General features: G+C 34.5%; 1 protein-coding gene across 9 annotated transcripts in view; it reads right to left on the bottom strand.

Annotated features, from left to right (window-relative positions):
* dock3 (dedicator of cytokinesis 3) overlaps positions 1 to 13,411 on the bottom strand; it is a 230,941-nt gene that overhangs the window by 66,565 nt on the left and 150,965 nt on the right. For all 9 annotated transcript variants that reach the window (XR_005622340.2, XM_039668620.2, XM_089117902.1 and 6 more), the window contains 3 exons: positions 2,837 to 2,918; positions 2,676 to 2,736; positions 1,007 to 1,154 (listed from right to left, as the gene is read on the bottom strand). Coding sequence is in view for 8 of the 9 variants with exons in the window: in XM_039668620.2 (XP_039524554.1) it covers positions 1,007 to 1,154; positions 2,676 to 2,736; positions 2,837 to 2,918 (291 nt within the window). In the remaining variant the exon portion in view is untranslated. The remainder of the gene's footprint in view (positions 1 to 1,006; positions 1,155 to 2,675; positions 2,737 to 2,836; positions 2,919 to 13,411) is intronic.

The raw sequence follows: 13,411 nt of genomic DNA, 5'->3' as shown, positions 1-13,411 counted from the left end.
GATGTTAGCATGTTGCTACGCTACAATACTCTATCAAGCATAACAACAAACAGCACATGTTAATATGTAATGAAATACAACATTTTAAAAGCATTCTACCGCAAAATGAAAACTCATGAGTGACTGAATTAGAATGTTCACAATTTGTTCCAATAGGTTTTCATGTTGCTACGCTACAATACTAGATCAAGCATAACAACAAACAGCACATGGTAATATATCATGCAATACAAAATTTTAACTCATGAGTGGCTGAATTAGAATGTTCACAATTTGTTCCAATAGTGTTATGCTAGCATAGTTGATGTTAGCATGTTGCTATGGTAATACCACAACTATTACAATATCTATTCAGCTACATATTAATATAAATATAACTACTGTGTACCTATATTGATTTGGACCTTGCGTCTGTAATAAAAGTTTTGATTGGTTGATATATTGAAAAAAAAAGTACAGTTTGACATTTTTCTTGAACTGTCCACTAACTTTGATGATTACTTTCCCTTAAAATTTGACTACTTAACGAAAAAGCATAAGCATGCCTATGAGGCCTTAAAGTGCTGTCTATGTAGGCAGCATCTTAAGGTTTGGAACATGACATGCAAATCTAAAATCAGTTATCAAAACGCCATGACAAAACCGAGTTTGAGAAAACCTCCTGTCAGTCGTAAAGCAAACACGTTCCTCTGATCCGCACACTGCATAGTGTCCATCAATTTTACATGAATTTTTGTTTACAACGTTCAGCTTCGCAAACCTCAATTGAGAATGACGGAGGCTACAATAATTCTCAGTTCTTTTTGGGAACAGAGAAGTTAATATATTCCTGAGTGGTTTTTATCCATCAGTGCTCAAGTGTTTTGTCAAAACTGTAGAATTAATAAGGCAAGTGAGCGATTTTTCATTAATGTGCATAATAAACGTGAGTGCCACAGTCTTTCTGTTGGATTTAATTGAGATATCGAGCAGATAAATGGCTCTAAAGTGCATATAAGAGGCTTACGTGTAAACTTTGAGCACAAAGTCTTTCTCCTCTTTGAGTTCGGAGATGGTTTGGAGGACGTCGCTCATGGCTAGCACTGCGCACCCGTATGGCCGGCGGTACTGGACGTGAGGGGGGCCTTTCTTCGAGTCGTTCAACAGCATCCGTCCTGAAAGCATTACACATCGCTGTCAGAAGTGTACATACTACCATCTGCAGAAATCATACAAATCTCGTCCAGTAGGAAATGACAATTTACATTACAAATGACTTGTAAACTGACTTGAAAAAAAAAAAAAAAATATACCGATATAACAATACATTTTAATAACACTTATATTTACATGGAACATAAAACATGGAAAATGCCACACAACTGTTTATTTAAACTAATATTTAAAAATCGAGCTAAATATAACAACAAAACAATAACTAACCTTTCATTTTATAAATAAGTTATTCAAAAATTTTTCAGAAAATACAAATATTTTTATAAGGATTTTTAATCATTTTTTTAGGGCTGTCAAACGATTAATCGCGATTAATCGCATCCAAAATAAAAGTTTGTGTTTACATAATATATGTGGGTGCACTGTGTATAATTATTTGTATATATATATACACATATATATACACACACATACATGTATATTTAAGAAATAAAAATATTATTTATGTATAAAATATTTATATATAATATAAATTATATATATAAATCTATATACAGTATATACATGAAAATATTTCTTAAATATATACAAGCATGTGTGTGTATTTATACATATACATATATATATATATATATATATATATATATATATATATACATATATATAAATAATTGTACACAGTGCACCCGCATATATTATGTAAACACAAACTTTTATTTTGGATGCGATTAATCGCTTGACAGCCCTATTTTATATATGTTAATATAATAATTTGGGTTGCCGGTTTTAAAGCATTTAATTAATTAGCTATGGAAAAATAATGTGAATATCACTCATTCCAAACGATATTGTTCCGAACAGCATGAGTACAAACATGATATTGATTTTATAGTTAATATCATTCATATTATTATTAATATTGTGTTATATTTTAGACACAATATTGTCCGTTTTAGGACAATTTTGCCAATAAATAATTGACTTGATTTAATTCGATTAAAAATTTGAATCGTTTGACAGCCCAAATAATAATACATTTTAATAAACAGTGATATTTACATCTATATATGTTGTGACATTTATTTTTAATCATTTTATACATGTCAATTTTAAATAATATATTTCAATGAAACTTTTTTTTATGCAAATGTATCATTCAATTCATTCGTGAATTGAAATTGACAGAAATCGAATCACATTGACTACTTTTCTAATTCAACTAACTCAAACAAATTACAAACACTTCCATTCCTCATTGTGATAAAGATAACTGAAGTTTCCGAAATCCTCACAAATGAGGTTCGAATGGCCATTCCCATTTTGGGACAGATGGTCTTGTTCCAGCATCTTTATAAAGTGGAACAGAACCACACTTACGTAACAACTCTACACTGGAGATGCAATTGCTGGCAGAAATGCAGTGGCTTGTGGCAACTTGGGAACATTTGGCTCCAAATAAATGAAATAGATAAGAGGAAGAGACAGAAAGAGAAAGACACCAAATGAGACGGGACGCTCACCCGTCCTGATGACCTGGGACACGATGTACAGATCTCTCTTCATGTCCTTGTTGCTCAGGTCCTGCGAGAGAATCAGAGAAGCCGTTCAGAGTTGTTTTTTCATAAGAAGTAATGTATTTAGCCATAGCAATAACAATGCTGTTGATTACATGTGTTCCTACCGTAAAGAGTGCGCAGAGGCGGTCAACCTTCTCTGGGTTTTTTGGGCCACCATTTTTGTTGAGTCGCACCATAAACTTTTCACTGGAAGAATAAAAAGTACAAGTTGATTCTATAACAGTTTACGTGAACAAGTTGTCATTAAAAACGTTCATCAAATGGGTAGGTGAATATAGCTAAATGCAATGGATCTAAACTGTTTTTTCACGAAAATGACTAAAAACGCTGTATTATTTATGCCAGGCCAGTAGGTGGCGCTGTCACTTTGTAATGAAACACTACGTGCCTATAGACTGAACAGGTAATACAGGTAATGCATTATGTCCTTGTTTTCACAGATGCACATTTTTGTGGTTTACACAGAGACGATAACGGTATCGTTTAAAAAAAAAAAAACTTTTTAATCCTGTTTCATGCTAAAAATGTATTTAATTAAAAATAATCACACATAACTGGTTATTTTTTTTATAAATCTAGTTAAATGTAACAGCACAATAATAAATAACCTTTAAATTGACAAAATATTATTCAGAAATGTTGATTTAATTAAAGGTTGGAGTGTTATTTAAAGAATATAAGTATGCTGTATAATTATATATATATATATATAGATAGATATATAGATAGATAGATAGATAGATAGATAGATAGATAGATAGATAGATAGATAGATAGATAGATAGATAGATAGATAGACAGATTTATCTATTATCTATATTTAATCACATTACTTTTATTCCTGAATTAATGCAGTGATAATTGATTCCTTCATTTTATCTTATTAACAACTTAAATTATTTTATTTTATTAAATATTTTTCACACACAAATGAATGAAAGGTTTTAATATAACGGAGTGCTTATGGCTCCTTATGACAATACATCTGTATTGGATATCAATTACAGAAGCTCCACATTGGACGTATAGGGCAGGCGAGGGAATACTGAGAATCATAATAAAGTGTGTTTCCAGTGGATGAAGTGCAGAGACTGATCCGTAATCAGATCACAGGAAACTGAGCTCACTTCCTGATCAGAGACTAATGCAGACTGTGGCACCAGACAGACGCTTACTGTATCTGTCTGTCTGTCTGTCTGTCTGTCTGTCTGTCTGTCTGTCTATCTATCTATCTATCTGTCTATCTATCTATCTATCTATCTATCTATCTATCTATCTATCTATCTATCTATCTATCTATCTATCTATCTATCTATCTGTCTATCTATCTATCTATCTATCTATCTATCGATCTATTTATCTATCTGTCTGTCTATCTGTCTGTCTGTCTGTCTGTCTGTCTGTCTGTCTGTCTGTCTGTCTGTCTGTCTATCTGTCTGTCTCTCTGTCAGTCGGTCTGTCTGTCTACCTATCTATCTATCTATCTATCTATCTATCTATCTATCTATCTATCTATCTATCTATCTATCTATCTATCTATCTATCTATCTATCTATCTATCTATCTATCTATCTATCTATCTATCTATCTATCTATCTATCTATCTATCTATCTATCTATCTGTCTATCTATCTGTCTGTCTGTCTGTCTGTCTGTCTGTCTGTCTATCTATCTATCTATCTATCTATCTATCTATCTATCTATCTGTCTGTCTGTCTGTATGTCTGTCTGTCTGTCTGAATGCCTATCTATCTATCTATCTATCTATCTATCTATCTATCTATCTATCTATCTATCTATCTATCTATCTATCTATCTATCTATCTATCTATCTATCTATCTATCTGTCTGTCTGTCTGTCTGTCTGTCTGTCTGTCTGTCTGTCTGAATGTCTATCTATCTATCTATCTATCTATCTATCTATCTATCTATCTATCTATCTATCTATCTATCTATCTATCTATCTATCTATCTATCTATCTATCTATCTATTTCATAATGAATGAAATGATGAATTTACATTTTTAGTTTTGAATTTATAAATCGATAATTAATTTCTCAATTTTAAGGGGGAAAAAAAAGCATGAACAATCTCTCCTCGACTGTTCCAAGGAAGAGAGCAATACAAGACAAATTAGAGTTTGAACAACATGAGGGTGAGCAAATAATTGCAGGATTTTTCATTTTCTGGGCGAACTAAGTATTCTACACATCAAATAAACATTTTGTGTCTATTTGATGTTCAAATGTTCATCTATTCTCCACGCAGAGAAATATTCAAGTGCTGGCGCAATGGCATCATCGGAAAATGAAGCGAAGCCCTAATGACTGTGTGAGTGCCAGCAAACTCTGAATGTTATTTTTGAGATCTAAATTAGATGATTTCAAGCCAGTTCTCCTTGCTGAGATTTCTCCACTTGCCACATCCGATCCACAGGAACCAGTCATCATGCATATCAAACACACAGCATCAAGAGGAACACTCCCATCAAAATATATCTAGGCTACTTCTGCTGCCAGCACACCAATTACATCTTCCGTTTCTAGGTCGGGACGCAGGCTTTGTGAGGGAACATGCGTTTTTGTCATTACATGTATAGGCTAATATGTATATTCAATTCTATAGTCTAAAGACTGAGTTCAACAGAGCTGAAGGAGTAACGTACAATCGCAGTGACTTCAGTGACTCGAATAAAATAGGTGTTGATGTGCCGCTCGCTTTCCATGTACAATTTATTCAAAATTTGCATTGCTGTTTTGTTTTTCATGCGAGCTAAAAGCACCAATGTGAAGTTTAGGCATTGGAATTCTTGATGTAGAAAACAGAAACGCAGATATATATTAATCTAGACACACTATACAACAATTATTTAAGGTACAGTAGGCAATTTTGGAGAGGTTAGCATTAGCAAGCTAGCTTTAAAAGCATAAGATCCCCCCTCACTTCAGAGCGTCTTCACACTTCCTTAAAGACACATGAACGACACATCAGATTCTGCGAGGTGTCACGAGAGACTTAAGGAGAGTTAAATTACCTCGTGTCTCAAAGCTTGACTTGTCAGTGTTTTGTTTTTTTTTGTTCTGGACCTTGGCGATTAACTTTTCCGCAATGTCGTCAGCCATTTTAAATGCGCAAGCCCTTAAATTAGTGTGGATTCTGATTGGCTGTCAGTGTTTTATCGTTCAACAGCTGGAAAAAATCATTCCGAAAGTGATCCCAATGATGTCGTTTCTCTATATCATTATCGTTAGCTGTGGCGTGAACTCTGATATTCTTTAATTTTGAGAATGATTTTTAGAACTATATCATTATGGTTATCTTTATCGCTATCGTCCTTGGAGTGAACAAGCCTTAAGATTAAACTTTAAGATAACTTAACTTTGTTTTGGTTCAGGAGGAACTGTAAAATGCGGCTGCTGTTTGTTCGCGGCGATTTGGGACTGGCGTCTGTCTAAAGCTAGGACACATGCGGACCGAATGCAATGATTGGATAGACATTTTATGGGCTTCCACTGAAAATATATATTTTTGTGTTTTGATATTTAGACCTCTTCTCTTCTTGACTATTCAACCAAAATAGCAACAAAATAATAATAATAATAAAAACTGACTACCTTACCTTTAAAAAAGTACATTTATTTTACTTATTATTTTGAAACAAGACAAAAAAATAAGTAAATAAATACGTTTTTTATAACCAATTTTGTATTACATAGCCTAAACCTTCCTAATTCCTATTGTAAATAAAGTAGCTAAATAAATATTTTAAATGTATTTAATTGTACTTTTTCTATTTTAGAACTACTATTAATTTAACAAATTATTGAATAAATTCAAAATAAACTTTGCCAATTGCTATAATTGCTACATAAAAAAACTTGATAATTCTAATTTTTTTTTTAAAAAGAAGAAATATCTAATTTTACTTATTTTTAAAACTAATATTTATTGATTGATTAATTAATACATAAATGTTTAGTTTTTTTTATGTAAGGTTTTACAACAAATAAACCATTTTTTTAAAATAAAAATAAATCAATATTTATATTTTAATTAAAATAAAATAGATTTGAACCTATTTATTTTTTACAACACAAAATTCATGACAAACAACTTGCTAATTCATTTTGTAAATAAAGTGTAACAGTATTACATAATACCCAATGTATTTCGTGCATACTTTACAGTCTTATAATTGCTATATAAAAAAACTTGATAATTCTAAATATGGTAAATAACTAACGTGCTTATTTTTTTAAATGTATTTAATTTTACTTATTTTTAAAGCTAATATTTATTGATTGAATAATTAATAAATACTTGTTTAGTTTTTATGTAAGGTTTTACAACACATAAACCATTTTCTTAAATAAAAATAAATCAATATTTATATTTAAATTAAAATAAAATTGATTTGAACCTATTTATTTTTTACAACACACAATTCATGACAAAAAATCTACTAATTCATTTTGTAAATAAAGAAATATTATATTATATTATATTATTAAATCATATTATATTAAACCTTGCTATCAAGTCGTTTATGGAATCGGTGTAATCATGCAAGAGAACATATTTGACAGACATGAATTTGTGATCTGGCATGTACTGTATGTGCCCATAAATGAACGTGACAACACGTCCCAGCACATGCTCCACGTGTTCACTGATGTGCGTTCGGCCCGAGGGAACGGCTCTGCCCAGAACAGCCAATCACGACGCTGGAAGGCGCCGACCCACTTCCCCCGACGGAGACGCTATTGTCCTCTGGCAGCGGTGACAAGTATTCATTAAACTCTTCTATAACATCAGCAGCGCTATTATTCCCACTGAAACAACTCTGCAGCGATTGTTTAAACCCTATTGTGTAGCGACCGCGAGTAATAACACACTCCGCGTCTCGAGTGTGTGAAGGCTCATAAGGCTTTCAGGTTCCCGTTCGATCCTAAACATAATGAAACATGTTTAGAGAGTGGATTTGAGTTAAAGAAACACACAAGTGCTTCTGATCGTTAAATGAACTGCCGCGGATCGGTGGAAAAACGCAATTAACAAGTTCAAATATTGAAGGCACCTTCAAGCTGAATAATTAATCTGCGTTTTTAGTAGATAATGGCAGATAGTGACCTATTTTGAAATGAGAATGGGTAGTGTGAGTTTGGAAACAGAGTCCAGGATGTTCCTGCAACACCGAAAGCATCAGCATATCAGAGAAAGCAACGAACCTGGACTTCCATAATTTAATTGAATTTATTTGAGTAGTTCAAAATAAAGGCTTATATTGTTATAAGCATAACTTGGTGTGAATATTTATGAAAAAACATAATCTAAGAAACAGGAAATGCCACAAGTTAGCCACAAACCATCTTTTAAGTTCTTGCAATTAGCAAAAAAACAAAACAAAACAAAACAAAAAGCAGTACGTTTCTCTTTTCAGGCTTGACCAGGCATGATATAATTTTGGACCGAACTTGTGTCCCACTCCAGGGTCAGACAGCTTTTGAGAGGGAGGCAGAGGCACCATTAGCAGCCTGTCAAAACCATGAGGAGTGGGTGGAGAGAGAGAGAGAGAGAGAGAGAGAGAGAGAGAGAGAGAGAGAGAGAGAGAGAGAGAGAGAGAGAGAGAGAGAGAGAGAGAGAGAGAGAGAGAGAGAGAGAGAGAGAGAGAGAGAGAGAGAGAGAGAGAGAGAGAGAGAGAGAGACAGCTCTGTGGGTGCTGTATGAAGAATCATTTGGCCAGCTTTCCTCGACTGTTGCCATTTATATAACAGGACACATTTTGGTGTGTTTTTCAAGATTTGAAATCTCTGTGTAGTTAGTGAGACTTATACAGTAATCTGTGATGTAATTAATCATTTTAATAATTACAGGGATGAGTTAGCCATTAAAACATCATGTCACAGTCCTCAAAGAACCGTTTAGTTATGTAAAAGAAAAAAATAATCAGGTTGGACACTGAAAAAGAAAATCTGATTTCTCTCAACCCTCCAACAAAAACACATCTAAATGTCTTAAAACAAGAGAAGCCAAAGGACCTTATGAAATTAAAGCAGCCGATCTATCTTGATTTTATGAAAAATCCTGACCATTTTGACTGTACATTCTACATTAATATATAAAGTTCGATTGGCAATCAACTAAAACTAAAAACATATACTTTATGTGGCACAATAATAGTTTTTTTTTTCTTTTTCCTGAAAATAAATAAATGAATAAAAACTATTTTTGATATTTTACAGTATAAAGAACAGAACATTTATTCTGATATGAATGAATGAATGAATGAATGAATGAATGAATGAACACTATTGGACATTTAGCATAAATAACAAAATAAAGAAAATAAACTGTAATTATATCATGAGTGTTATTTCGACTTATTAAAGTTATGAAATTAGAAATTGTTCACAATAAATGTCATAATAAAAACATCTTGGCTCAATATGTGTAAAGCAAAACATGTTTGCAAAATTGGTCGATTTTTTTTCTGTTGGGAAAGTACGATTATTATTTAGTGATGAACCGATTTCATTATTATAATTAAACAAATTAGCTAAAACGATTAATTGCGATTAATCACATCTAAAATAATGTATGTGTTTAGATAATAAATGTGTTTTGACTGTGTATAATTAAATTATATATATATATATATATATATATATATATATGTATACAGACACACACACATGCATGTATATATTTAAGAAAATTTAGATTTTGATCCGATTAATTGCGATTAATCATGATTAATCATTCCACATTAAATTCTGACAATTTTGACTGTACATTCTACATTAATATATAAAGTTGGATTGGCAACCAACTAAAGCTAAAACCATCTACTTTATGTGGCACAATAATATTTCATATATATTGATATTGTCGATTTTTTTTTTCTGTTGGGAACGTACGATTATAAATATAATTAAACAAATTAGCTAAACTGCATTCACATATAGGGCTGTAAAACGATTAATCGCGATTAATCACATCTAAAATAATGTTTGTGTTTAGATAATAAATGTGTTTTGACTGTGTATAATTATTTTATATTATATTATTACACATTATTATACAGACACACACATTCATGTATATATTTAAGAAATTTTAGATTTTGATGCGATTAATTGCGATTAATCATGATTAATCGTTTCACATATGTATATTAAAACCATTTACTGCAAAAAAAGTTATGTAACAAGGTTTTCCGAGAAATTTTATTTAGATAAGACAACACTCTAAAAAATTCTGGGTTGTTTTAACCCAATTTTGGATCAAATATGGACAAACCCAGTCGTTTGGTTACATTTTGAATCCAGTGTTTGAGTTTGTCCATATTTGACCCAAAATTGGGTTAAAACAACCCAGCATTTTTTAAGAGTTCATGTGCAAACAGAGTCCATTTGGAAAATGAAATAGAAATGGCCAAAACGAAGCATGTTTAACCTCAAAAAGCACTGCATTGATTGGGTTTTGTTAGGGATGCACTGTTGTAAAGATCTGCAGTGTGGGAAAGAATTATAAAAAGCAAAACCTTAAGCAAAACCCCCAGAAAACCTGCTGTCTAGACTTGGCCAAAAGCTCTCAGAGGGAATAAGGGATGAGAACGACGGAAAAGAAAATGGTTCTGCCTCCTCAGCGTGGGGTCTCTCATGAGAGCGCTCTCCCTCGATAAGAACACGAGCAACGTCCCAGGGCTCTCTGCAGATCAAGGCTCTGAAATCTCACACACACACAGCCATGCTAACCTGTGGTGTTTTCAGGGATGATGACGCAACATGACTCTTTAAGGCTGAGTATTACTGTGCAGGTCTGACCATCCTAATTAACGGGTTTCTTCTTGTTTCTTTCGGCATTCAAAAGAATAAAAGAGTAAAACGTGACCTTCCTGAACCGCAGCTTTGAGCAGAAACATCGTTTCAAAGCGATCTTTCTTAGTGGCCTACAAACGCTTCTCTAATTTAATTAATGAGGTGCATGAATTACTTTTTAAACACTCCCATCGGAGAAATTGTTCCATGGCCTTATTTCTCTTAAGGTTGGCACGACGGAAAAAGAAAACATAAGAGGATAGAATCTAATGTCAGTCACTGAAACCGGACTTCCCTCAAGGGTGTTTCCAGCTCATTCGCTGGGCATCAATCCCTCTTCCTGTTTCTTTTTTGCTGACTTAAAGCGGGTTCCTTAAGTTTTGCTAAAAACTTAAAGGAGCCCGAGCCTCGAAAAGCCGCATGACTTGCAATCCGTAAACACAAAAGTTGGAGAAACAGGCCTGTGTGGAGATTTCAGCTAAATTGTGTAAAGGCCATTGCACACCGAGTCCGAAATTCGCATCCGAAATTTTCGCACGTAAAAAAAAAAATTCGACCTCACGTTATGTCAGTCACGCTTGCACACCGCCTCCGAAACTTTCGTCCGTCATAAAATTAATCGGATCGGGTTCGATTTTCTGCGTTTTTCGCATCCAGAGCCAGCATTTTGAGAGGTCTTTTGACAATTCAGGGCCGGGGGAGCTCGTCCTCATGCACATATGCGCCGTGCTTTCAGTTTCGGTTTTCAATTCGATCAAGTGTTTATGTTCTCTTCTCTATATTGGATTATGAAATTAATAAACCTCCCCTTTCAATCAGATTGAAATTTAGGATCGAATAAGGTGTGATTGAGCAGCCTATTCGATAACTAATGTATTATTTGGGCACAATACACAATAACAGCCTAGCTGTTCTGTCTGCCAAGCGCTTCCAACGGGCCGCGCGCGGGTGTGTGTTTGTCCGTGTGTGTGTGTCCATACCTGGTCCATTTCAGACACACTGCCAGTCTCCGTTCAGAATCGATTGGTTCACGGAAATTGGTGGTCTTGTTTTTAATATGTGGCTCCAGAATCGCTAGCAAAGCATCGAACTGTCCCACTGACATTCTGAGGTAAATTTTGAATCGCTCAGGATAAATTCGCAACTCCTTGATAAGGAACTCTCCTTCCTCTCGGCGCAATTTCAGGATTGGATAGACGTAATATTTTCTCTTTCTTCCCTTTTCAATAAGAGAGAGGGCAAAAATCATCCTCACTGCTTGACGAATCCATTTGGTATTTTTGCGTTTTTTCCCGCAAAGGTTTAAGAAATACGCAACGGACTCGGTGTGCAAGGTTTCTATGCGTGACGAATTTTTAAGCTGACGAACACGAAAATACGCATACGAATATTTCGTGCTCGGTGTGCAATGGCCTTAACTGTTTCTTGCACATTTCATGATAAAATAGAACATACATACAACATAAATATAAAATAGAGTGCCGAAGTGATGACGTCACTTTGTAGGACAACTCGGAAGCTAGCGGCGCATGGGTTCCCCCGATTGAAAAGCTATGCATTTTCCCCATAGACTTTTGGAAAATCGCAAAAAATAAGATCTGTGTTTCACAAAGAGTTGTGACCCTTACACGTTTTGTCTATCAAGATAATATTTACAAGTTAATCCAAAATGTATACATTTTGAAGCCTAAATAAAGTAAAAAAAAAAACACAAGTAGACACAACAAAGTTTTAAAAAACTCAAGCAGGTTATCTGTGTGTTTTATGTCATAGATCAAAACGTAAAAAAATATCTAGAGGCTTTGTTCACCACAGACCTTATTTCAGGCGATTTAGCAAAAACCCATTCAAAAATCCCATTGACTTTAGAGCGAGGGAACCGGGAGTGCTAAAATGCTAACTCACTTCCGCGTTTTGGCCTACAGAGTGACGTTCGGCACTTCGGCACTCTATATCCTTATGAAAATATCGCAAATGGCTTGAAGAACACACATCAACCATATACTGTCACAATGGTGAGTTTAAGTCAAAATTTTGAAAAGTTTAATACGAATTTAGTACGAATGTATTACCTTTAAGGTTATGGATAAGCTGGTGTGTTCCGCTAGAATAATATCACAGATTTTTACGAGTCACCGCGGACTTGCGCTTCTCATCACATCTCCTGTTCAATCAAATGTTTTCTAGAATCTTAAGCTCCGCCCCCTATGCAGAGCCTGAGAACGGAGTCGATGCACTGCCGTGCTGTCTGTCGTAGGAGCTTTTGCAGTCCACCCCGGGAATCAGAAGCATTCCGTCTTTTGTAACTACTCTATCTGTCTTTCGTGAACCTATCCGGTATTTGTTGACCGACCTACTAAATAAACATACCCCTATTTTTGACCCGAGCTGGCCTGTGTGCGTCGTCTCTCCTTTATGTTGAGTGAGTCCGTCCGCCCCTAACATTTTTTTTTTTTTTGGTCGAGGGGTATGATTCTTGCTTGGGGTGCGAGAGGTCTTGGGTTCAAATCCCGGACGAGCCCCCAATTTGTTACGGGCGGACGGACACCACCCTCAACATAAAGGAGACAATGTTCCTGTCAAGTACGTTTTGCAGTCTGTGAGGTAAACTAAATGCTATTAGCTATTTGAAAAGGGGGAGTAGCCATTTAATATGTCCCAGCTTCCTGTCTCAGTGGAAAAGGCACTTCAGTGGACCTCTAAATTACGGCAATAGCTGGATGTCTTTGTCCATATTATGCCTGGTTCAGGTTACACGATTTTTTTGGCTGTTACGATAGTCACTGTGTCAGAGTATGCGATTTTGACTCCTCAAATCTTGTTGTGTCGTGGACAAGTCACATGTCAGACTACACGTT

The sequence above is a fragment of the Pimephales promelas genome, chromosome 2 (genome assembly GCF_988280905.1).
Source record: "Pimephales promelas chromosome 2, fPimPro1.hap1.1, whole genome shotgun sequence".
Taxonomy (NCBI): Eukaryota; Metazoa; Chordata; class Actinopteri; order Cypriniformes; family Leuciscidae; genus Pimephales; species Pimephales promelas.
Note: the sequence above shows the minus strand (reverse complement) of the source record. Positions and strands in the feature narration are given on the sequence as shown.